At 39.3% G+C, this 26,010-nt stretch overlaps 4 protein-coding genes across 4 annotated transcripts in view; 2 read left to right on the top strand and 2 right to left on the bottom strand.

Moving 5' to 3' along the window:
• Positions 1-12,429, top strand: part of LOC148853775 (Nucleotide-diphospho-sugar transferase family protein) — a 36,837-nt gene extending 24,408 nt beyond the window's left edge. The window contains exons 13-19 of the mRNA XM_088983464.1: positions 6,443-6,509; positions 6,747-6,861; positions 6,987-7,318; positions 8,438-8,690; positions 8,771-9,547; positions 10,460-10,706; positions 11,041-12,429. Coding sequence (XP_088839590.1) covers positions 6,443-6,509; positions 6,747-6,861; positions 6,987-7,318; positions 8,438-8,690; positions 8,771-9,547; positions 10,460-10,706; positions 11,041-11,486 — 2,237 coding nt within the window. The 3' untranslated portion in view covers positions 11,487-12,429. The remainder of the gene's footprint in view (positions 1-6,442; positions 6,510-6,746; positions 6,862-6,986; positions 7,319-8,437; positions 8,691-8,770; positions 9,548-10,459; positions 10,707-11,040) is intronic.
• A 472-nt stretch (positions 12,430-12,901) lies between these two features.
• On the bottom strand, positions 12,902-14,585 carry LOC148853774 (ARM repeat superfamily protein). Its single transcript, XM_088986336.1, has 2 exons — positions 13,992-14,585; positions 12,902-13,857 (listed from the first exon to the last, which is right to left on the bottom strand). The coding sequence occupies exons 1-2, from the start codon at positions 14,207-14,209 to the stop codon at positions 13,029-13,031; spliced, it is 1,047 nt and encodes a 348-aa protein (XP_088842462.1). The 5' UTR covers positions 14,210-14,585; the 3' UTR covers positions 12,902-13,028.
• A 3,682-nt stretch (positions 14,586-18,267) lies between these two features.
• On the top strand, positions 18,268-22,064 carry LOC148853773 (uncharacterized). The gene is made up of 2 exons (XM_088986536.1): positions 18,268-20,130; positions 20,387-22,064. Exon 1 carries the CDS (start codon positions 18,997-18,999, stop codon positions 20,065-20,067), a length of 1,071 nt encoding a protein of 356 aa, XP_088842662.1. The 5' UTR covers positions 18,268-18,996; the 3' UTR covers positions 20,068-20,130; positions 20,387-22,064.
• PHT2;1 (phosphate transporter 2;1) lies at positions 21,611-26,010 on the bottom strand. Its single transcript, XM_088986535.1, has 3 exons — positions 24,237-26,010; positions 22,798-22,989; positions 21,611-22,701 (listed from the first exon to the last, which is right to left on the bottom strand). The coding sequence occupies exons 1-3, from the start codon at positions 24,972-24,974 to the stop codon at positions 21,877-21,879; spliced, it is 1,755 nt and encodes a 584-aa protein (XP_088842661.1). The 5' UTR covers positions 24,975-26,010; the 3' UTR covers positions 21,611-21,876.

Below are 26,010 nucleotides of genomic sequence, written 5' to 3'. Positions count from 1 at the left end.
AGGTACAGTGCAGATACAAACAGAGCCTATGAGTTTGAACTATGAATCTTTGTATTTGTGCTGAACATATTTGCATTTATACTCTTTCCAAAGAGCTTTAAGGGTAGTAAAAATGAAGGCAATCTAAACTCTCAAGAGAGCAGTGATTTTCTTTTATTTTTATTTATTTTTTGATAAATCAAAGAGAGAGCAGTGTTAACTGTGCACATCACATTCACAATAAGGGTTGGTTGTAATTTTATTCTTTTTTACAGGGTAGCAAGAGGGTGGATGCATTTGTATATTTGTGTGAAACGAAAAGGGAGGTTTTAACATAGGTCAATGTGCAAAAGGAGGTTTTAACGTTTGTAAATAAATGGGAGGTTTACATATTGGGAAAATCTATGATGCTGGAAAGGCATGATAACAGAAGGGCTTTGACCAATCAAAACCATTTTGAGAAATGCCACCTGATTGGTTACCATTTTTATGATAATGGCTGATAGGATAAAAACCTTTCTGGTATCATAGCAGAACCCATGTATAGTCTGGTATTTATGCTATATAAGACAAATACTTCCCTTGGTTAGGTGCATGTTATAAAAGTTAATTTTGATTATATTGTTAGGATTCAATTATGATGTTAGAAATACATGATACCAGAAAAACTTTTAACCAATCAACCTTCATCATAAAAGTGGTAATCTATCGGTTGGATTTTCATCAAAATCCATAGGACATTTTGATGGATCAAATCCTTTCCAGTATTATGTCTTTCCAATATTATAGATAATTTAAATCTTTATTCTTTACTTGCACAAGTGCATAATTCGTGCCCCTCACTAGTTCTCTACTCTAAAAATAAAATCTAATAAAATTGATTCTGGATCTCTTGCAAACAAAAACTTTGTGCTCGTAGTAATATCATCCAGTTGCATATTAGGAATATCTCTCGTACATGTATGTTAAATTCATAGGGAGATGCTCCCAATGTGCAGCTGGATTCCCATGCCTTCAGACTGTGTGCAGAGTTTTTGCTTGCAATAAATCATGTTGCAATAAAATTGATTGTCTTGGGGATTATATGCTAACAAAAATTGAGTTTATCAAGCCCACGGGAGCAACCTAATCTTGTTACTCACTGGATCATCACCCCTTACACAACCTAATCTTGGATGTGAAAGACCTTTTGTGCCTCCTTCAGCGGTTGAGACTAATCTGTATTCGAAGAGAAAGTAACCTTGTTGCTCATTCAGTAACATCTAGAATGCATAACTATTCCAATGACTAGGGGTGGGCACGAATAGCTTTTCACAAGGTATTCGAGCTCAACTCATGATAAGCTTGATTTGGCTAAGTCTAAATTGAGCTTCAAGTCAAGTTTGAGTCCAATGAAGCGCTCGTGAAGCTCACAAGCCTAATTGAGCTTATATATATTTAAATGTAAAATAAGAATTTTTTTTTTTACATGTGTACTATTTTATATTTTAGGAAGTTTAGCTCATGGTTGAGCTCAAGTTTGAACATATGAGCTCTTGGGTTGAGTTGAACTTGAGCTTTGATCCCTAGCTAGAATTGATCATGAGCTTAAACCTCATGTTGTTTGCTCGATTTGAACCCACCCCCCTTTTGTAGTGACTTTGTCTATAGTAGGGTGGATCTAGGTATGGCAATGGGTAGGGTACTTGTGAAAATTGCCCTTCCCATTACTGAATCCATTTAGATACCCATGACTCCAAACTCATTTAATCTTTTGTCCAAATCTTCCAAACCCCAAACTTGTTTTGTCCCAAACCTGTTAAACCCGTCCCAACCTGTCTCACCTGATTATTATTTGAATATCCTATTATTGCTATCATTTTTCAAATTTGAAATTTAAATTTACTTGTCTTATTAATACCCATTAAATTCATCATAATTGACTTTATTTAACACTCCATTTACCATAATTGGCTCCATGGTCAACCTTATTTAACACACTAACTTATAACCAAGGTTCAAAGTATCGAAAATGCAAGGAGAGTATTGGAAAGACAATTTTAAGAGATGTATCGAGATACACTTTGGATACACATAGATACGGACAAAAAATTAAGATACGTATAAATATGTTAGGAAATTCAAATATATCCTAAAAATATACTACTAACAATAATTATAAGTTTTAAATAATTGTAAATAAGTTATTTAAATGTAAAAATCCATATTTACAATCATTTAATTATAAATGATTACAATTAATAACTGTTGAAAAATGATGGAATAAATAAAATGTGAGAAAAAAACTAAAATATAAATGTCTATACATCAATTTTCAAATAACCAATATAAATGTTATGTGTGTATATCAATTTATATTGATATTTATTAGTATATTAATTTTAATAATTAATTATAGCATTTATTAATAAATATCCATTAAGAAAAGAGAAAATTTACTTAAAAATAATAATGTATATGACCATAACAAACAAATGAGCGTGGCTTAGTGGTGACTTACATTTGTTAAAACCTAGTGAGGTTTGAATCTTGCCATTGTTTAAAGTCTGTAGTTTTTATACTAATAAAACGAAATTAATGAGATAGGATCATTAATTAACGGAATTAATGAGAGAGTATCATTAATTAATGGAATTAAAAGAGAATTGAATTAGGCGCTAAAATTCAAATTTAAATTTAAAGTAGGAATAAATGACTAATTAATGAAAGAAAAATTAGAATTAAATATAGAAGTAATTAAAGAGATTAATGAATGAAGGGCACCCTAAAAAAATCAAGTGTATCGAGCTATATCATACTGTTTCAGGCCTATATTAGTGTGGTACATACAAAAAGAAACAGAACAGATGATTTTTACACATTTCACATGTCGGGCTCTTGTTGGAATGATACGTATCGGCCCGATACATTGCAAAATTTTGAACCTTGTTTATAACATTACTTAGTTCTATTAATTATCTCCATCTTATAATTAACTTGATTAATTCCATTTAATTATATTTAAAATCAGTCTTTTGTAAAACTAATATGTTACAAGGATTTAAACCCAAGTTTTACTTGAAACATAAGTATTCTAACCACTAGGCCACTTCATGATCTCTTGTTTAATTAGTGACAACACGCCATGTGGAGATCTTAGAATCATCGCATGACACCCTGACACCGTGTAGGCAATGACTTGCCTTAGCCAAAATGATGGAGACCTACTCGAAACCATGTTGGATGCGCCTTGCACACTTAGAGGGCGCTTCGTCACCACCACGCCATGGCCGACCTGTAGACACCTCGTCAGGATCGGGACAACCACCTTAAGATTGAGTTTGAGACCTCGACATGAAGGTAGACCTCCTACCGAGGTCTCACTGACTATACTGAGGTCTAGGTAGCAACTTGCATGACATAGTGATAAACTTGCCTACACCTTGGACGACCAAACGGAGACTCAGGTGGCGACTTCATCATGACTGAGCTAGGGACTTAGCATTAGGGGCGACCTCCCTAGAGACCCTAGCGACCTATTTGACGTGCTGGGCGACCTCCTCCTTAAGCGAGTTATTGTCTTCGACTTCCCCGGGATCATGATGCCACATGAAGGAGCCGGTTATCACCATGCTCGCTTTGAGTGCGATTAGATAATCACTACCTGCTTATACGGAGTCCACCTCCAAGTGTGAAACCACCTCCGAACCAAATGGGTTGGAGATTTCGGATGCGCTTTGTGAGCCTCATGGCAACTTGCCTATATAAAGGTGTCCCCTTCCTCAGAAAAGGTACGCGCAATTTAACTCTCATAGTTCACTAGCTCTCTAGCTCTCTCAAAACTCTTCATTGACTTAAGCATCAGAGTGCCCACCCCAGGTCAAGCAACCCGGACACTCTGATCTCTCCTTTTGCAGCTTAACTAGGTGACCTACTCAGTCTAGCGCTTGAGTTATCCATCGACAGGGAGCACCAGATCGTGCATCATCAATTGGCGTCATCTGTTGGAACACACTACACAAAAGATACGTTTCAATCCGTTCTCTGAGCCTAAAGTAATGAAATCCTCAAGCAACAACAACAACGCCTGGATTGAAGGAACCCCTATAGGGGCATAATTAGAATGATCAGCCTGGACATAATCTCCCAGCCCTGACTATGAGGCCGCCCTGTGGGTCGATCCCTCCATTATCCTCATAAAAGTTGACGGCTAACAAATTGTGAGGCCACCCTCACAGGTTGACCCCTCCATGGTTCTTATGGGAGTTGACAACCATCAGGCTGTGGAGCCACCCTCGCAGGTTGGGCCCTCTTTGCTTTTTGTGGGTGTTGATGGCCAATAGACTGTGGAGCCGCTCTCATAGGTTAACCCTGTATGGTTCCTGTGGGAGTTATCGCCTCGCACGCCCTGAGGGCGCTTTTTCACCACCTCGCTATGGCTGACCTATAGACACCTTGTCAGGATTGGGACGACCACCTTAGGGTCAAGCTTAAGACTTTGACACGAAGGTAGACCTCCTGTCGAGGTATCACCGACCAGACTGAGGTCTAGGTGTCAACCTGCATGACATGGTGGTCAACTTGCCTACTCCTCCGCCGACCTACCTTTGCCGACTTGACAAGACCCAGGTGGCGACCTACCTTCGTTGACCTAATGGAGACTCAGGTGGTAACTACCTCCGCCGACCTGAGGGAGACCTAGTTGGCAACTTACCTTTGCCGACCTGATGACATAAGATCTCGACTGGGCTAGGTCAACAACCTGCCTCCGTTGACCTAATGAAGACTCAGGTGGCACCTCATAACGACCGAGCTAGGAACCTCGGCATTAGCAGTGACCTCCCCTAGGACCCTGCCGACCTAACTGGGACCCAATTGGTGATCTACTTAACGTGTTGGGCATCCTCCTACTTAAGCAGGCTATTATCTTCGACTTCCATGGGATCACAACACTATGTCGAAAGAGCTGGTTATCACCCCGCCTGCTTTGGGCATGTCTGAATAAGCATTACCCGATTAAGTAGAATCCACCTCTAGGAGTGAAACCACCTCTGAACTAGATGGGCCAAAGATCTTGGATTTGCTTTGTGAGCCTCATGGTAGCTTGCCTATATAAAGGCGTTTCCTTCTTCAAAAAAGGTACACACGATTTATCTTCTTCAAAAAAGGTAAGCATCAAAGTGCCCACCTCGGGTCAAGCAACCCTAACACTCTGATCTCTCCTTTTGCAGCTCAGCTAAGCAACCTACTCAGTCTAGCGTTTGAGTTGTCCACCATTAGGGAGCACCAGATCCCACATCATCAGATAAGTAACTATATTCATTTGCAAATACCTAGGTCTCGAGCCATAATCAAACTAGCTTTGAATACTTTTTCTTCTATAATATCAATTATCCATTCATGAGATATTTTTGGATGACTAATTTCATAAGAGAAAGCAATTTTTCTACCATGACATATCACCATTACTTATTAAATTTGTAACCTTTTACATGATCGTTAATGAGATTTATGGTATTAATTTGTTAAAACTATGCATATGTGTGTATTAATGTTTTCTTGGAGTATTTTGATAGTTTACACATCCCATTTGTATGGTGAAACTGCAATTCACACAAGCCATAAACTATTAAAATACAAGTTTGTTGTGTATAGAGCAAGGTTTTTAAAATCGAATCGAGCATAGAACTATTTTGGGGTCAAGTTCCTAGGTCGAATAGCTCGACCGTTTGGTCCAAACGGATGGTCTGTATTTACAAAGAAATAAAAAAAAAATGCCAAAACCATTGTTTGAGTTGATGGTTCGATTGCCTAGGTCAACGGTTAGTTGACCAAATCGATGGTTTTTGCTAAAAGGTGGTTTTAGGGTGAAACAAAATTGGTCAGGTGATCGATTCCCAATTTTTTAGTCCAACCATATGGTCAGGTCCAGTTTTGAAAACACTGGTATAGAGTAATTAGAGTTATAGATTATAAAAAATCATATATTTTTAATATATATTTGAATTTTGATGACATATCCATATATTTCAATTTTTTCCATTGTATCCATTCATATTCGATACATTTCTTTTACTTGCTTCTTCAATATTTTTTTGCACTTTTTGATACTTTAAACCTTATATCTAACTTTACATCATATAAATAAAATATGATGTCCCTCTACTCACATTAAGTATAATTGGATTTAAATACCCTGAGTTCAGATTTGCTGACCTGTTGACCAAGGTTGAAAATACTGGTGACCATAATACAACCGATATTTCATATGTGTGGCTGGATACCCTAACGTGCCCAGCAATGTGATGTGGTTGGGCTCGGATACCCTAATATCAAAACCTAAATCCCTTTCAAATAATTTAATTTAAAATTCCAAATCTATCCCAAACCTATAAGATTTTGATATATAAATCTTGAGAGTCGGGATGGATCGGAACCGTTTATGCAGTTATACCCTCAAATTCCCTCTAAATTGTTATTCTAGGTGCATCAGCATCTCCCATGCATGCCGCCTTCCTTGTCTCTTTGACCTATGAATCCTTGTATACCCTGTAATCTGTATAGGTTTCTTATGAATAAAAAACAAAATCCGGTGGGAGCGGCCGAGCGGGAAAAAAGGATAGGAGTTCCCAATGCGGGTTGACGCCTCTATGACGCCACAATTCACGTGTCCCCAACTGGGTTCTCACGACTTTCATGTCCCCTGGGTCTGGGTTGTTAATACTCCACTAAACTATTTCTGCAAGGCTGCCTCTTCTTGCGCGATACTTCGCTCCTTTCCGTTAAAGTTCCTCTCTTTTTCTCTCATATTTAAATCCCAATGCAAACAAACCCATTTTCATTCCATTCTGGTTCGAGGCGATGAAAGCTTCATCTTTTTTCACTTGGTTTAGATTCAACAAGGTCAGATTGCTCCCCAATAAACACAGAAAGTCCGACGTCTACTTGCTCTTCTATTTTTGTTTTTTTTTTTGCTTTTTTCTTTGACATAATTTACATACTTTTTTTTTTTTTGTTTTAATTCCCAGACATTGCAGGTGGGGTTGTGGTCTGTTTGGCTGTATGGATTTCTCTTGATTAGTCTCTCCTTCTATGCTACGCAGAGGTTGCCTTCTTTGAAAGACCATCTCAAGCATCCCAAGCTTGATGCCAGTAATCCGGCAAGTCCCAATATAACTATATTCTCTGTGCCCAGTGCTTTTGCTGGCCCCATCGGGGCGAGGCAGCTCCTAGCGCTTAGATCGTGGCTCGCTTTATCTCCATATGTCACCGTCGTTCTATTCGGACGAGACCCTTCTCTTCTTTCGGTCGCAGGTTCTCTTGGTTCACGGGTTTCCGTCGAACCTGACATTGATTTCACGTAAGCAGTTATCTAGACTCCCTACCAGTGCTTGAAATGTGATTTGATCATCCTCTTCGTATAGTTCAATCTTGATGTGTTCCTCGATGTTATGGGTTTTATTTTGCTATCTCTTTGCTTGCTCTTACTACTAGTGCTTTGTATCTTAGTTTGGATTTGTTGATTCTGCTCCAGGATCAGATACTGCAACTAGTTGAAGTAAAGGAAAGATCATTTCAAATATATTATTATTTTCCTAATCCTTTACTCCTAAATGATTTAGCTATTGGAGATCATTAGAAAGCACGCTTCAAGATGTACAGTAAAATAAATTAAAAAGGAATCCATTATATTGCCAAAAACATTGAACCATTTCGATAGATGATACTAACAATTTTTTTATATATAGAAAACGTTGTAGCTTTTAATGCCCAAAAATAAAATTAATGCAAAATATTATGCTATATCGAGAGCAGAAGTAATGTAACCAGAAGGAAGTATGTAGCATTAAAGCACATTTATTCACCTAGCCTTTCTGTTGGTGGTGGGTATCCACCATTAGATGATGTACAATAGCTACAAAGCTAACCTGGTTAAATGATTGCAAACATTTAATATAATTGTTTTATCAGATTCTTTAACCTTCCGAAGAATGATCTAAAGGAACGGGACATTTCTAAGATTGAATAATCTGGCCTTGTGTGCAAACTGATGCATATTGTAGGTATTTAGGTAGCTTAGATGATTTTCTTTTCTTCTTTTCTTTAAAAAATTATACCTTACGGTCCTTAACCTTTAAAAAAAATAAATAAATGTAAGCAATCAATTAAACACATGCTTAAAGTGACATGAAATAATTTCACAGTTTTGAGCTGATATAGGGGGTATTCGACAATATGGTTGGTTTTGTTTTTTAAAACAAAAACAACTGCCACATCAGCAAAATTGTATTGTTTTTGCTTATGTAGCAGTTGTTTTTGTTTTCAAAAACAAAACCAACCATGTTGTTGAGCACCCCCATAATTTTATGCCCTTCATTTTTGTTATATCAATACCAGTATATTTAACATTCTTGCATAATTTACCAAATAGTTCAATGTACCAATATATTGACCTCATTCTTTGAACTTCTCTTTCTAGGTTCCTGGGGACCCCATTCTTTCATTCCATTGTTGCAAGATCACAGGTATCAACATCTGAAATTTCTGTTCTGATCAATCCAGAGACAGTACTTCTTCCTGATTTTATCTCGATCCTGAATTTTGTTCACAAACTTGATCATGATTGGCTCCTTGTTGCTGCATCACCAAATGTTTCTCACTTCTCATTTCACTTGGATGAAGCTGGGCAGCACTGGCTGCGAGAGGATGGGAAACAGATAAAAGTAGTCAAGGTATGGAGGAACCTATTGCAAGGTAAGAAATGGATAATTCACATGGAATAGTTTCATTGAAGTCGTATCTCTTCCATCAGCTGCAGGAATTCCTAGATCAAAAGCAGCGTTTGAGCCACTGCTATGGGAGGATGTTTATGGCATGGAACACAGGGGAACTGCCCCTACATTCTGGAGTCTTACCTCCCTTCTTATATGGCAAAGGGCTTCATAATGAATGGATCATTAACGAGGCCTTGTCATCAGACCTTAGATTTGTATTTGATGCTAGTGAGGTCATCTCAAGTTTCTACCCAGTTAATCCGGACCATTGGCCTGGCAAGCTTTTCAGAGGCTCCAGTGTTGTAGATACTGAAGAGAGAAGTTGGGAATATATTGGAAATACTCTTCTTGGAACATTATATGGTTCATTATATTTTCGTGGAGACATTTTTTTCAAAAAGCTGGTAAAACTTATTAAGTGTGATGAAGATTATCTTTTCATCAATATAGAAGAAAACATTACTTATCCATCTGGAGATCAGGGTTCATTAAGTTTCTTGAATGAAAGGATCTTACAATCCAGGAGGGAGAAGAAACATATGAAATGTTTAAAGGCTAGCAATTCACTGTATAGAAATATGGATTGCTCCTTTAAGGATCTATTTAAGCTGCCCATCCCCTTATTTCTTCCATTCTCCTTAGAGTCGCTCCTTTCAGTAACTGCAGACAAGGATAAGACAATTGTGCTTACAATTGCTGGCAATAGTTATCGTGATATGCTTATGAGTTGGGTTTGTCGCTTACGCCAACTCCTAGTTACGAATTTTGTTGTCTGTGCTCTTGATGAAGAAATCTATCAGTTCTCTGTATTGCAGGTGCCCCTGCTTAACTGCTCTCTTTCTTTTTTTGTTTTGATCTCCACCTTTTTGGCTTGTTGGGTATTTCTTTTCAATTGTTGTTTTTTATATGTATGCAAAAGTCTGAAGTACAAATAGTAGTAGTATGACCAGAACACCATGAGGCATATGCTTGTGCCTCCAGGCAAGTCTCCCCCATAACACCATGAGGCATAAGTCAGAGGTGATGATGCCTCTGAGGTGTATGCCTCATACTAAAAGAAAGAAATAGAAGAAAAAAAGAGAAAAAAAAAAAGAAAAGAAAAGGGAAGGGAAGGGAAAAAACAGGAAAAACAAGATGAGATCCTCCTCTTAAGGAAGTTTACACCTCCTTGAGCTTGGGAGGTTTATACCTCTTGTGTTCTGAACTACTGCCTCATGCCTCTTGGTAGTGGAACACCTCACACCTCCTGTTTTAAAATATTGATGTTTAACAGTGTATATGACTTTAAATAGAATGGATTGGAAAAACAAGATTCATGTAGCTGACCCCATACGGTTGAGATAAGGCGTGAATGATGGTGATATTTACTAAAGGAATTTTATAGATGGATGAATATAAACCAGTTGATATTCTTTGCCCTTTCCAAAAGGTTCTGTACTTGGGAGGTGGGAATATCAATTGGGGGTAAAGCTCCTAATTTGGACCTTGTTCACCACTATGAGGTTATAGGTTGGTTTTATACTAAAATGTTAAAACTCCAATAGCTAATAGTAGTTGTGAGGAAGTCCAATATAAGGTGAGGCATATAGCTCTGATATGGACTGTCAGATTAGACATGTGGCAATCCAATGGGTTCTGTATGGTCTAGAAACTTCCTACTTGACCCACCTTGTGAACCTACTCTCCCTATAGTTTTGCTGTTTTAAGATAGTGTTTTTGTTTCATAGGGCTTGCCTGTCTTCAAAGACCCACTGGCTCCAGGCAACATCAGCTTCAACAATTGCCACTTTGGCACAGAGTGCTTTCAGAGGGTGACAAAAGTGAAGTCCAGATTGGTTTTGCAGATACTTAAGCTGGGTTACAATGTGCTCTTGAGTGATGTTGATATCTATTGGTTTCAAAATCCATTGCCATTTGTTCGTTTGTTTGGACCTGCTGTTTTGGTAGCACAGTCAGATGAATACAATGAAACAGGTATTGATTCTATGTAAACATCTTGCTAGCAAATCTTTTTTCACTGTTCAGCACTATAAATTACATCTTTGCCAAGGTAGGATGCAGGAAATGTTAATAAATTGGATGAATGGATATACTTTCCAATTTGTTGAGTAGTTGGCCTAGAATCTCTTAATGGGATCATGGGATCACCCAGCCTTATCATTGGTAGACCATCCTTTTGATCTTTCTGATAGTTGGTACTGATTCACTTACATTCCTGAAAAAGAAAAAAAAAAGAATATATACCAGTAGAATCCTGTCTATTACTAATGAAGAGTTAATCTGCTTCTTCTGGGAGTTTTGTTTGCAGGCCCCATAAACAATCCCCGGCGCTTAAACTCTGGTTTTTACTTTGCTAATTCTGATGGTGCAACAATTGCTGCAATGGAGAAGGTGGTTGAACATGCATCAACTTCTGGCCTATCTGAGCAGCCAAGCTTCTATGATGTACTGTGTGGGGAAGGTGGATCAAACCGTATAAGTGATGACAAGTGCCTTGAACCTGAGAGTAATGTGACAGTTCATTTCTTGGACAGGAATTTATTTCCAAATGGGGCCTACCAAGGCCTGTGGGAGAAAGAAAATGTCAAAGCAGAATGCACGAAGAAAGGGTGTATAATTCTCCATAACAATTGGATCAGTGGGAGGATGAAAAAACTTGAGCGCCAGGTGCTCTCAGGTTTATGGGAGTATGACAGTAGCACAAGGATGTGTCTACAGAGGTGGCATAGGACTAAATCACCAAATTCTTTGTGAACTGTGTAAAAGGGAAGAAAACAAGCAGAAGCTCATCCGTCTCCACTTCTATATGTTTGTGCTAAGTCATCTTTCGTTTCATTGACCCACACAATGGGAGCTAATGATGCCTAAGCCATTCAAATCTTGAAACCATCATCGGATTCTCTTTCACTGGGCAGTTGTACTGGGATGTGGTAAAGTCTAGACCAAACAGTTGTGATTACTGAGAGATGCTGAGGTGATGTTCTCTTCTGATAGGGGTGGCCCAATACACTCAGATTATTCAGAAGGAAGAAAGAATTCAAAGGACCTTTCCAGTTCCATATCTTTTGACTTGGGCTTACAAGAGAAAGTTGGACGTGAGGATTACACATGAAGGTGGCCAGGTGGACTCGTAGAGATGTGCCAACATGTGAGGATTATACATGAAGGTGGCCAGGTGGACTCGTAGAGATGTGCCAACATGTGATTCTTGCATCATGAGCAATCGAGGCATACACTGCATTATGTCTATCTTAGAGCCTCACAAGTCCACTCTAGCCCTTCCAAAGCACCACAGCAGATAGATGGGACCATCATTTGGGCCTTCCACCGTCATACAGGAACTGAAATATATACACCCTGAGGAGTTGTAAGTGGAGAAAAATGCTGAAGACAAAGTTTAGGAGGTCTTGACCGAAGAGGATGGTGGATGGGGAAGGTGATGATAATTTTGGGGGGTCTATTTGTTCACCCTTGCTTTTGTAGAATAGCCACCTCTGTGGGGCCATATTCTTCTGCTATGGTTTATTCCCTCTTCTTCCGATGCATTTTGGAGGAAGCATCTGATATTCTAGTTCCTGTATCATCATATATATGTTGGCCAAAGAATCAGATACCTTAAAAAAGAATGTACGAATGTAATTTATGATTTTGTGCTAATCCATGTGCTCAAACAAATAAAAAGATTGATCTCTATTCATTTGATGATTGCATACCATGTAAAGGATTCTTTAACTAATAAATAAATAAATGTAGATATATGATAATTTGTCTGGTTTTGTGATGTGGATGGCCGCTTTAGACCAATTGCTTTTCTTCCTTCTCTTTGTTTTTGACGTGGTCCTGTCCTTTGGATTAAATAGCCATTTTCATGTTCAGTATAGGTTGCCTTTCTATGCTGGTTCAAAGATTTTCTGTTATATTGAGGTCGGAAGTTGGATCCATGGCCTGATTAATGAATTCAGGAAATATACTATCCTCATTTTGACATGATCTGTTACCATCTGCCTCTTGCCATACGGCGATGAGTGGGGAATTCAAATGAGTGTGATAACAATCATCCGAGAATCTGTAGGTTTTACTCATTTAATGGTAGAATGCTGTTAATACTGAGACGAGACTGCAGTCAAGAAAACATTCTTAACCTTTAAAGTGAAAAACGGGAAAAGAAGTTCCAACCAAAGCACTCAAAATTTTAGCTATTATATACACAAACGATATTGCCAATCACAATGATACAATGAGTGAATTTGTCAGCCGATCCCAAACACAAATAAAGACATGGAAGAATTCTAGATTCTAGAGGAGGGATCTGAGTTCTGTAATCATCTCCTCGAGCGATCTCATTGCTGTAACAGCAGCCTTCTCATCTTCCACTGACTCAATATTTTCAATAATCTGTTCCAGAAATCCATTCCGAGTGGCCTTCCTTCTGAAACCATGGTTTGGGGAAACTGGATTTCTCAACACAATCAACAGATCTCGAGCCATATCCTTGGCTCTCCTAGTCCCCTCCAGGCTTAACTGAAGCAGACCAGGTATCGGGCCTTGCCTCAAAATCGATCCCCTATACTTGTCGATGCAGGTCCTACATATTGACAGTAGCACGCCCACCGCGTGCTCCCTGCTCTGTTGGGAATCCCCCTCAACTGCCTCTACAAGTGCCAGAATTCCTCCTTGGGTGCTGGCAATCTCATCAACTGCAATCTCTGACGAAGCAGCAATATTTTCGAGTAGCGCCAATGCCTTCTCGGTCAACTTGGATGCCTTGTTAGAGTTGTATACGAGCTGGAGAAGGGGAAAGACTACACCGGCCGACACGATTGACGGAACGAGTTGATGACAGGTTGAGAGATTGTGGAGCGCGCTGATGGCATCAAGGTTGGCCTGCACGCTACTGTGCCTTCTTCCTGTTTCTGTTCCTGTAGTTATGTTGTCGAGTGTGGTGAGGCTGTCGACTAAAAGCTGAATGGCACCAGCGGCCACAATCACCGGTTTGTTCTTGGTGCAGGAAGAGAGTATCAACAGAGCAGTCGTAGCAAGTTCAGACAGCGAGCTGCTACTTTTTTGTCGGAGGAGATCTACAACAATCGGCACCGCGCCAGATTCTGCAATAAGGATCTTGTTCCTGGAATAAGTAGAAAGAAATTAAAGCGAAAAAAATGGTTCCAGAAAATAATCAAGGGAAGGCCTTGAATGGATCGGTGAATAACTCAACTGAATATAAAAGAAATAGAATGTACGCGCGTAAGCGTAACGTACTTTTGGCTACGAGTGGCGAGACTGAGTAAAGCAAAAAGAGCAGCTTCGATGGCCTCGTAATCTTGTTTAGAACGAAGCATGAAGACAAGAGGAGTGGCGACGCCCTTGTCGACCAATAAATTTTTGGCTTCACTCGTTAGTTTGGTGAGATATGTTGCTGCTCGAATCTGAGTTTCTCTCCCTCCGTTGAAGAGAGCTTCTACCACCAAATCCTCCATGGAGACAAGTCTGTTATTTCACCAATTTCTAAATCTGTATTGCCTTTGTTTCTAAGTAACATTTATTTAACGATGCCGACTAGAATCAGAGAACTCGAAATCCGATTGTGAGTGGGAATCTAATACTTTCCTTTTGAAGAAGCAAACTTACACCAGCTTTCCTGATTTCTTAAGGCGGGAAAGTTCACTTCAACCCAAAGAACCCGAGTCGATAGGCGATGGCTAGTGGGATTAACGAGGTGGAAAGTTGCTGTAGTATTACTGATTAAGATTTAAGAGCAACTGAGACCCTCCCGTTCCGACCGCAAACCAGAGCCTACAAGACTGGGAAAACAAATCCAGATCCAAGAGCTAAGAAGCACGGCATCCACTTCACAAGTGACTTTATCATATCATCAAGTAACTCTTTTTGTAGCAATAGGGCTACAAACGGCATCCAATTTGTTCCACTTAAAATTTGAACCAAGAGTAATCCGAAATTGTTTTGATATTACTATGAATGCTTGGGTTTTATATGTGAAATTGATTTGGATATGGTATTTTTGTTAAACAGTCACTATTCAAGTTTTACGAGCCAAGCCTTTTTTAATCCATTTTATTATTAATATATAATCTTTTGATCATTGTTCTTTTTTTTTTATACCCCAAAATTTTCTTTTGAACATTGCTCTTTTGGTAAAGGTATTTTGAACATTTTTAGTTCAATTTATTAGCATTGCTCAACATTTGATTGCAATTTGAATCCCATATAAAGCCAGGAATTAGGTTTGGTTCCAACTTGACTATGAATGGATTAGTGGCTACGTATATTTAATCCTAATATACATATAAATGAGTAAAAATGTTTTTTTTTTTTTAATCAAGTCAAGTGAGAAATTCTCCTTCACAAACCTGCCGATTTTTGCCACGTCAAGATATCTAGTGGCCAATACAAAGTATTCATCACACCCAATACTAGCTATTAAAATTCCATTTAATGGTCAATACAAAGTATCCATATTCCATTTAATGGTCCATATTAGCCATATATCCCACCTTTGTGTTGGCCATTTTCACAGCCAATACTAGCTATTAAAAATTCAATTTTTTAAGGGTAAATTATACTGATCCCTTGTATTATAGGGTTAGTGGCAAAGACCCCCTACATTTTTTATTTTTATTTTTTTTGTGACAAAAACTCTCTGAACTTTGGCCGTTAGACAAAAATTCCCTTCGTTAGTGTTCCATTAATCAATTTCGAAAAAAATTCTCATCTGACTTTAAAATTTTCTAAATATTCAAATTACCCTTTTTTAGAGACAATTACTAAAGCTCAGTTTGGAAAGAATACAAATATAAAATATATACAATGCAAATACATACAAAATAATACAAAATACAGAGTTTTGCACTCTACATATTTGTATTTGTACTCCTTCCAAACTGAACATAAATGAGAATTGGGATTTAGGTGACTGAACAAAGGGAGGATAAAGAGATGTGAATCATGTTGATCGCAATGTTTTTGCCATTTCCACCACTGCCTCCAGCTCCACTTGTCATCATTCCTGATGTCTCTACCGGTATCACCACCCATTTCAGCTCTAGTGTCATACACCATGGTAGTTGGCTCTGGCCGCAAATTTCCAATTCCATCTCCGGTGTCTCTGCCACCCATTCTAATTCCACCATCATCCAACCTGCATTGGTTTTTGTTAAAGAATAAAGCATATTCAAGGACCTCACTTAACAGTTTTAGCTTTTAAGTTGAATGGTTCTCTAAGATGGTATTAGAACCACTTCGATCAAGTGGTCTAGTGTTCAATTTTCATCATTCCCATTATAATTAATTAAGATTTACAAGATATGAATCTCGGAGAGTTCTGGTGGTCTTGTATCCGTGTCCAATTAGATATCCCTACCAAGTTCTAACCCTAGTGTCTCCGCCGCCCACCCCAGCATAATTCAACTCTGTATTGGCTCCTCCTCCATTTGACCAGCGTGCACCTTGATTCCACCCATGTTTGTTGCCCATTTCCACAATTCCACCAAGCAGGAAACAAACTCCTGTTTCTACTCTTTCATGGCAGAACATCTCTAATCAGGAATTCGGGACATATAAATTTTTTTCGAAAAAAATATCTTTGAATTGTAAAATCTATCATTTAGCTCATTAGTTGTACACTTGTTATTTTTCAATCCCCGGGCCCGGGTGTAATAGACACGTTAGGTAAGTACCATGAGTGAGCATGTAATAGCTGTGTGACACATGTCCCAGTTAATGTGCCTTTCATTCAAACGTTTTGACTCCATTAGACAGAAATTATTCATTATTTTATTATTTTTGTCTAAATAATTAAAAATAAAAAACAATGAAACAAAAACGTAAATGAGTCCCAACTCTTAACATGTTTAGGTTTTCTTTTTTCATTGTTTTTATTTTTAATTATTTTGACAAAAACAATAAAATAATGAATAATTTATATATAATTGAATAAAAACATTTAAATGAAAAACACGTTAACTAGACATATATCACACAGCTTTCATTGTTCTTACTTAACATGCCTACTGCATCCGGACCCATTTAAAATTCTCTCTCTGAAGCATCGTCTCACATTTCTTGATTATCGAAATATTCCTATCTTTTAAGGATGAAATCTCCAATCAAGGCATATGGCTTCTTTTTGTTGAAGGTAGGGGGAGGAATTTCTACCAAGAAAAGGGGTAAGAGGAGTTTGTAAAATGGATAAACTTATTTGATAACAGCTGAAGTGATTGAGCTGGAAACTTTATTATTTGGTCTTTTAATAAATAAGATTTTAAGATTTTAAGGAGGTTATGACTTATGAGTTCTTTTAGTAGGTGTTTAGAACTGGTGTCATTTTCTTGAGAAGCAGCACCACATTAATGCCACGTTTGAAATCCATTTTTTTGGGACCACGTCTAATATTTGATTATGTATTTTCAATTTTTTTTTCTTAAACTATACCTTAGAAATTAGAAAAGGCATGTTTTGGTGTTTTTTCATTTTTAAACTGTTAATAGCAACAACAGTATAAAAGAATGCGTATGTGGGAGCAACAATAATGGTCCTAAACAGAAAAAAAGAAAAAGCATTTTCTGGAAAAATACATTCCAATACAGCACCGTTTTTTCAAAAGAAAAAAAAAAACACATACACACACCCCCCGCTAAGGAAACGGCATTAGTTGTAAACATGAAGGTTGAAACTGAAATTCGATAAATTAGTATACCCTTGAATGTTTTATTATTTTACTAAAATAAAAAAGCAATAAAACATTTGTTTCAGCCACTTGAATCATCGTCAAATAGTCCCTATAGGCTGAACAATCAAGGGTCTTTTTATGTGGCAAATTGATTTGGGTCCGAATGGTCATTACTCATTTATCTAATCATCTCTATTAATGGATTAAATTTGAACCAAAAAGTGCATGGTAGTTTTACATTAACATATGTAAGTTTTTAAGGCCAATGTCATTAGGTTTAGGGCAAAAGACAAATACAAGGTAAGGTAGGATGTAGGATTGACTGGAACAATTAAATAGGTATCTAATCCAATTTCATCCAGACCACCTACTTGATGGTTGTGATCTGCCACATCACATCATTCCTCCACATGGCCAAAATATGGCAGATCATACGGTCTATATCCCATTAGCCCTGGGCTATGTTTGATTTGAAGGAAAATGTAGGGAAAGGAAAAAAAAAATGTACGGAATTTTTTACAAACCTTGTATATGTTTCTTTGCCTTTCCCTACCTTTTCCTTCAAACCAAACACAACCCATGGAAACATTGGATGAAATTCTATAACGTGATTGCCTGGTTTTGTTCGGAAAACTAAAAATCCACGTCAGAAATAATAATGTGTTTTTTTTTTCTGACGTGGCAGCTATTTTTTTTTGTCTTGAGAATGCAGAGAGTAAAGAAAGAGGATCGGATCTTCAGTCGTTAGTTGATCTTGATTTGTTTTGATGCCATGCCATCATCTAAAGATTAAAGGAATAGGCAGGCTCCTCTTCTGAGCTTGTAAATTGTAATACAGGGGACCCGAAAGGAGGGTCACCCAGAGGAAAATGTCAGAAGCCGAAATCTCAACAAACCAAAGGGAGAAACAGAGACGACGACGCCGGCGTCGCAAGCAAGAAAAAAGAAGTGAAGAAGAGCAAGAGCTAGAGAAAGGAGAAACATCGTCATCTTTATGGAGCGATCCTCAGGCATGTTCAGCAATCTACACAGCCATGGCCCACGCAGGCCTGGCCTTCTTCATAGCCATCTTGTACGGTCTAGTCAAGCTTCTCCAGGAATACTGGCGTCCCATCCAATGGGCCATTCTCTGTTCTATGCGCTTGCGCGAGCTCCATGCCGCTCTGGTTTCTTTCTGGTCTCACTCTCTGCATCTCGGCCTCTTCGAAACTCTCCTCGCCATCCCCGTAGCTATCCTTCGTGCCACCACCGGCTCCCTCGTTGACTCCCATGTCGCCGTTCTCCGCTTCCTCCGTAACCGTCCTCCTGTCAATCCCAATGAGAAGGTTGGATTCTCTAAACTCATGCAGTGGCTCGTATCCTTCGGCTTCTTCGTTCTCGTCTATGAGTGTATTGGTATCGTCTCCATTCCCCTCTTTGCTATCCCTTCTCTCTTCGCTTACGTTACCGGTTCTGCCACCCCTCCACTCCTGGCGCCGCTTCGACTCTCTCCGCTATCTCCTCAGTCCGTCACAGCAGAGAACAAGTTGTCCCTAAACTCTCCCTGTGGACCAATTTAGCCGATACCTAACTTCCCTTATGCTTAATCGGTTGAGGATCGCTGTTGGCATTGGACTGGTTACGTTTATGATTGTCGGATCCGTGACTGGATTCGTTTTATTATCTTATAAGATGGTGATCGAGGGGAAAGAGGCAGTTATTTCATTGAAAACGCATTTGGAGGAGAACAATTACGCCGAGAGGACCGGACTTAAGCACTGGGTAGATGAGAATCGAGTGCCGGAGTTGATCGATGGTTACACGTCCAAGTTCTACGAGGCAGTGTTGCAGCAGATTGATGACATGGCTTTACATTACAATGCGACCGAAATGTTGGAAGGGGTGAGGAATCATTTGATCAAACCACTGCGCACTACGTTTACTTCCACGGCTCCCGAACAAGTGCGGCAGTGGTCTTTATCAGATGAGCTGTATTACATTCATGTGCGATTGAGGACCAGAGGATGGAACTTGATTTATGGAGATATAAATGGTATGTTCAGGGAAATGAAGTCTGTGATTGCAAGGGAGCACTTATCGGAGAAGATTAAAAGTTTTGCTCTTCAGAGTTTGTATATCCCAAAGCGAGTACTGGCGAGTAGTACCACGGTCTTGGCGGGGGGTGCCAATCTGTTGTTAACCGTGGCAGTTTCTATTGTTTCGGGAGCTGCAGGTTTATTGAATTTTATCTCCCAGCTGATGGTTTTCTTCTGGATTTTATATTATCTCATCACTTCGGAGTCAGGAGGTGTGATGGATCATGTTTTAGGGATGCTCCCTGTTTCAAAATCCACTCGAGTTCCATGTGCCCAAGTTCTTGATCGTGCTGTTAGCAGCGTACTATTGGTCACTGCTAAAGTTACATTGTTCCAAGGGTGTCTCACCTATCTGTTGTTTCGATTCTATCGCATTCATTTCCTCTACGTGTCCACATTTCTCGCACTGATGAGTGCTATCTTGCCCATAACTCCAGTTTGGTTTTCGTCAATCCTGGCTGCAGCACAGTTAGCTATAGAAGCAAGATACATAGAAGCTGTTTTGCTCACATTAATACATCTTATACTTATGGAATATGGCACGGCTGCCATCCAAGATGATATACCTGGGTAGAGCCTCTACTTGACTGGGCTTAGCATTCTAGGTGGCATTGCGTTGTTTCCATCTGTTTTGGAGGTTAGTTCTTCTTAATTAGTTATATTTCTTGCACTCTGACTGGTTAAGCTCCGACGAGTTTTTATGTCTTGAATTAGGAGGTTCTACAACATGCCCTTTATAACTGGCAAGTACACGTTTAAATGCTGAAGTTTATTTATGCAGTCTCTGTCTTAATACCATTTACCATATACTCTCCATCTTCTAGACACTATCCGGTAGTTTAAACTATTATCGTTTTGTCACTGATAGGATTGGAAATGTGTTATTTGTGCAGGGAGCAATTATGGGTCCTTTACCGATGACAGTAATGATTGCATTGAAAATTTTATATGTTGAATTTGTACTTGCCACCACAAAAGAAACCGGCAGGTGATATACTAATGGATAGATATATTTTTACTTGTACTTAGAATTGATTTATGTTGTTCATTCATCCAAGTAAATACTTTTTCCTGGATATGGCTGCAACATTGGCATAATTCTTTAACTAATCAGAGCGGTAAAGCATGGTATGTTCAATTTTACTATATCTCTGTCATTTTCCATTTCAGATGCATAGGTTGACATAATTTTGATAATACATAATGGTTTTTGTTTTTTCCATCATGATATGCATTTCACATAAATTGGCATAGTTTCTAGATGGGAACATCACATATTGGTCCAGGAAATATGGTTTTCTTTTTGGCACCTTATCCAAACCAGTACCAGTCTGTTGCAAGAGTATAGTTGCTCAGGTCCATTCTTTTGCATAAATCTGTCTACTGTTTCTGCATTGTTATCCTCTTGACCCGCAATTGTTGCATTTGGACCAACTTCATTAATCTTGTATTAATTGCCTTGTCTTTTTTAGGCTCAGTTTCTACACTTCAAAACCACATTTGTACCTTAATTATTTTAACTGATTTTGGTGGGAAATTTTCCCATGTTTTAGCTTCTTCCCGAAAGTTCACATAGAATTCACCTCCTGATCCTGCATCATTCTATAAGTTGGTAACAATTGACTTTTTGACCTTTGATAGGCAGAAGTTTGAATAAAAATCATCTAAGTCATGCTTCCAACATTTTCAGCTAAGATGAAGCCTAACATGGAAGACCTGTGTATTCTAGAAGCATCATCCTAGAAGACACCTAATTCTTACCATTCCAGTTACTACAGACTTCTCCTACATTGGAAAGTTGTAGACTTTAAAACAGTGAAAGAAGTCACTGATGGTAAAAATGCTAGGTTTTTTTTTCTTTATTGTTTTCTGAATGTAGCTTCCAAATGAACTTTGGTTCTGGCTATTGACTGATCCACCATCTATGTCACCAAGATTATACCTTCTTTTCCTGTTTGTTATAGGTACTTATCCAAGAGCACTTCATCATGATCAGTGACATTTATCAGAGGATATTGAAGCGGATAAGGTAAGTAATGCTTTAAAACAATCTGCTGCACGAGACCTGCTTCCTGGACTTAGAGAGTGTAGTAGAGACAGTTCCTAGCACTAAGAAATTTTAAGAGGAATCAAATAGAAACCATAATCTTTTATTGGAAATCCAAAACAGAGGTTCATTTGGAACCTTCACTGCAACATGCATTGCATTGGTAAAAATATTACCTTTTAAATTTCAGGTACCCATTCTCTTACAGGAAGTCATGTGGGTCAATAACTTTAACATTCCTTGCAACAATCAAAAAAGGGAAAGGACAGGGAAGGAAAGCTTTCCACAATCATATGCCTGGAAATATTTTTTCTTTCAACCTCTTGATAAAATGCCTCAAGGTACATATGCTAGGAGCCTTGTCAGGATCCATGTATAGAAAACAGCAAAGAATGCACCAACTGGAATTGTGACAGCCCAAGAAGCAACGATCTCCCTCACAGTTTCTGCTCTTACACTATTAAGTCCCCTTGCAAATCCTACACCCATGACTGCTCCCACAAGAGTGTGGGTTGCAGATATGGGTAGTCCCAACTTCGATGCAAATAGAACTACTGAAGCTGCTGCAAACTCAGCTGCAAATCCCCTTGTTGGTGTTAGCTCTGTAATTTTCTTCCCAATTGTTGCTATTACCCTATAGCCCCACATCATTAGTCCTGCAACAATCCCAAATCCTCCCCAGGCAAGGACATCATTTGGGATAATAATCTCAGCTCCACTAGCACCTCCTTGGAGAATTGATAACGCAGCAGCCAAAGGGCCTATTGCATTAGAGACATCATTGCCACCATGGGCAAATGACATGAAGCAGGCTGACAAAACCTGCATGTAGCCAAAGACACCATAGACAATTTCCAGCTGGGTACCTTTGGGACCGGCAATGTCAGATAGGAATCCTAAATTTTTGTTTAGGGAAGTATCCTCTTTTGTCTCTTCTTCTGACGATTTGGACTTGAGGAGGAGGTGACCAAGCTCTTTGTGGATAACACTACTGACCATGAATGCGCCTGCAGTTCCAAATGCTAATGCCTGCAACAGAGCTAGAGGGAGACTCTTGCTAAGAGGGAAGGCAGCGAAGGAAATGCCAGTTACACCCAGAAAGACAGCAACTGGTGCAGCTGCAGCAGCAGCCTGCCCTGGATTTGTAGCACTATACACAAACTAGAAAGAAAAATAGCAAGAGTTAGTGCTTTTAATTCCTTCAGAAGGTGCTTGGTATATTATGGTGTATGCTTTTGTGGTTTTACTATATCATACCCTGCGGATACATTTGTAGACAATAAATGAAACTGCTGCTCCCATGATGGGTGAGATGACCCATGATGAAGTCACCCTTGCCAGTGAGCTCCAGAAGACAGCACCAACTCCTCCATAAACTAGACCAAATCCAACCATGGCTCCTACTATACAGTGTGTAGTGGAGACAGGCCAACCATAATAGGATGCAACCTGCACAACAAAATTACAGTTGTCAATGCTATATGACTTAGGAAACCAGCGAGCAAATGCCACACAGACAACTTTGTAGGATAACAAAATAGACATCAAACATCTCCAACTCTCCATGCTTATGAAGGTTTGAACGAAGATGAGATTGAACATTTCAGTGAAAATTTTCTAATTCTAAGGATTGCCTCAGCTAACTTTGGTGATTGATTACAAGTTTTAGCAATTTCTTATGAAACTGTTGTCCATCTCCATTTGTAAATGTCAACTATTTTTTATCCATTACTAAATTAAAATAAGCTCATCCTTTTGGACGGCCGGGAATGAGAGCCTTTGAACAGTTTAATATACCTACAATGAGATTTCGAAGGGCCTCCAACATGTGGTATTTGAAATATTGACAAGCATTTTGCATGACTTGTAGCTCCGCCACTTGACAATATTTGCATAAAAGGATCAATATTGTCTTGTATCAGTACTAGCGATTTCTTGGAAGGGGATTCTACGCTTCTAGCTAGCTGGTTATACACGTATACGGGTGGACTTTAGGCAGGAGGGTTGAGCATTCTCGGTTAATACTTTAAGAGCAGGGAAGTTGGGGCATTTGTGTATCCTGTACGTGTGTCCGTATGGATTAAAGAGACTCTGGGAATAGAGGTCTAGAATTGGAATTGGAATGAGGTATTTTGATTTTAACTATTTGATTGGACAGAATCAGACTCCCATTCCCTTTTTGTCTTTTTCTCCCATTTGAGGAAATTGCCATTCCTTCCCGTTCTCTTGGGAATGTAATCCCATTTCTGTTGATTTCGATTTTTATTGGTATTCTTGTCTGAATCAAATAGACTATTAAAATAGACCATTACATTATTTTTTGTCATGGAAACAAAAAGAAAAGGAAAGAATAAATTCAATAGATAGCATCACATCATGGGAGCCAATTCTAAGAAAGCTGATAGATAGAATGCATTTCCCAGCCTAAACAAAAATCTCCTTACAGTGGACACTCATACCTGTAGTGTCCTGTTCAATTAAATTACGGAACTAACGGAATGAGTGAAGTAAATCAGTAATGGGTGTGCGGAAAGGATCACCAAGACCAAGAGCAAAACCACCCATTTTCTCAATGTCACGGGATATGAATGCTCAGTCTCAAGCTTCAAATCTACGGAAACGAAAAAGGTTTGCGAAAGGGGAAAGGGAGGGTAGAAACTCTGTAACTGGAATTGAGTAAATGCAAATGCACCAACCTGCAACCAGGTACCGGCAGCAGCCAGAGAAGAAAGCAATCCAGCGAAGAGCAAGGAATCCTTTCCTTGAAAGACATTAGCAACAAGAATCCCCTTCTGCATAGTGCTGGTGACGTGGGTTCCCATCAAAAGCGCCCCTGAAAATTCTAGCACAGCCGCAGTCAGCACCGCTTGGCGAAGGGTGAGAGCACCCGAACCTACAGAAGTCCCCATTGCATTGGCCACATCGTTAGCTCCGATATTCCAAGCCATGTAAAATCCCAGCAACAGGGTCACATAGGAAAGCAACTTTGTCTTGAGCGCCAACCCTTGCCCCAACGACTTCATAAAAAACGGAAAGCCGAGGGCTGCGAAGGCTATGCAGATGGAGATCGCTGAAGCCGTGCTGGAAGAGATGTTGAAGGCCTTTGCCATTTCCGGTAACTCCTCTGCTCCTGCATCCTCGTGCTGTTGGTTAGCCTCGGATGCCTCTCGTCCTTCTCCTTCGGCCTCGGCAAAAGATGATAAGGTCGCCAACGGGAGGATCGATTTCGAACCTTTTAATATCAGTGTGGGGACGGAGGATTTAGGTAGTGAATGGGTGTTTAGGAGTAGACAGTCTCTCCTTAGGTGGTTGATCTCATGAGGACAGAGGGAAGGAAAGTGGTGTCTGCGGAGGTAGAGATGACAATTCCGGAGAAGTAGAGCCTTTCCTGCTAAACCGTTTCTCGTGGAAGAGAAGCAGTAAGAAGTAGTCATGTCTCAAGTCTTAAACAAGGAAGGGAGAGAAGATGTGAGGAGGCGAGGAAGAAGTAGAAGAAGAAGAAGAGAATATACTAGTGCTGGTACTGAGATGAAAATTTCGCCATGGAATCTGGAGGGGAAGAAGGGAAGAAGTTTGCATTATTTTTTTAGGAATATTTGTGTGAAGAAAGAAAGAAGTGTGGATTTGGGTGCTTGATTTGGTTGATTGAAATGAGTGGTGGGTGTGTTTCTTCCGAGCATTTCCATCCACAAGTATGCTGAGACAAAATTCTCTCTTATAAAAAAAAAAGGGTCGCATCGGATGAAACTCACAACTATATCCAGTCTTCATGGTCTCTGATATTTTTGCATAATTTTTCTTTTTCCGTTTTTCTTTTGAAAGTTATAGGGTGGTGCTGAAGACCTCTGGAACGAAATAAAGACCGTAAAGCGGCCCTACCAGTTAATGGGGCTTATGGCTCTACGCCTCTACCTCTACTTTGCGTGGATGGTTGCCCAAGTCGGAGATCAATTGCCAAGATGTCTCTTATCCAGTGATGACCACGATTATTCCAATCCAGTGACTACTATTTTGAGTTTCTATGTGTCTCCGGTATGACACCACCAACCCACCTTCAATCGACAAAGACAGAATCTCTAACCAAACAAGGATTTTCTTGATTTTTTTTTTTCTCGCTATTTTTAGCTTTTGGTTGGTTGGTTGGTGGTTGAGGTTTGGAAGTAGAACAGAAGGCAGAAAGTAGACAGTAGACAGAGATGCGCGACTGCTTGTATGTTTTAGCCCTTGACCTTGCGGGCATTCACGAGCTTTCCAGTGCAAGGCAGCAATCAACAAATCAAGAATTTTGGAAATTGGAATAGGAGGAAAAGAGGCAGCCGACGGGTCATGGTTTCGATTAATTAGGGCCAATACCATAAAGAGCAGGGTTAAAAATCAACATTCAGGACCACGCCAGGGATTTGAATTTCGGAAATTTCGCCCATTTCAGAATTCAGACCCTTGGATCCTGATAGAATTTTCTCAAATTTC

This window comes from Nelumbo lutea, chromosome 4 (genome assembly GCF_056320005.1).
Source record: "Nelumbo lutea isolate HS-2025 chromosome 4, American lotus-T2T, whole genome shotgun sequence".
NCBI lineage: Eukaryota > Viridiplantae > Streptophyta > Magnoliopsida > Proteales > Nelumbonaceae > Nelumbo > Nelumbo lutea.
The sequence above is the reverse complement of the archived record's forward strand: the minus strand, read 5'-3'. Positions and strand labels throughout refer to the sequence as shown.

What these genes read in the sequence shown, in the direction of transcription:
- LOC148853774 (XM_088986336.1), bottom strand. Translation starts at nt 14,209, where the DNA reads ATGGAGGATTTGGTGGTAGAAGCTCTCTTCAACGGAGGGAGAGAAACT. An exon ending in CTCGCCACTCGTAGCCAAAA is followed by an intron (nt 13,858 to 13,991) that starts GTACGTTACGCT and finishes TACTTATTCCAG; the next exon opens with GAACAAGATCCTTATTGCAG.
- LOC148853773 (XM_088986536.1), top strand. Translation starts at nt 18,997, where the DNA reads ATGCTTAATCGGTTGAGGATCGCTGTTGGCATTGGACTGGTTACGTTT.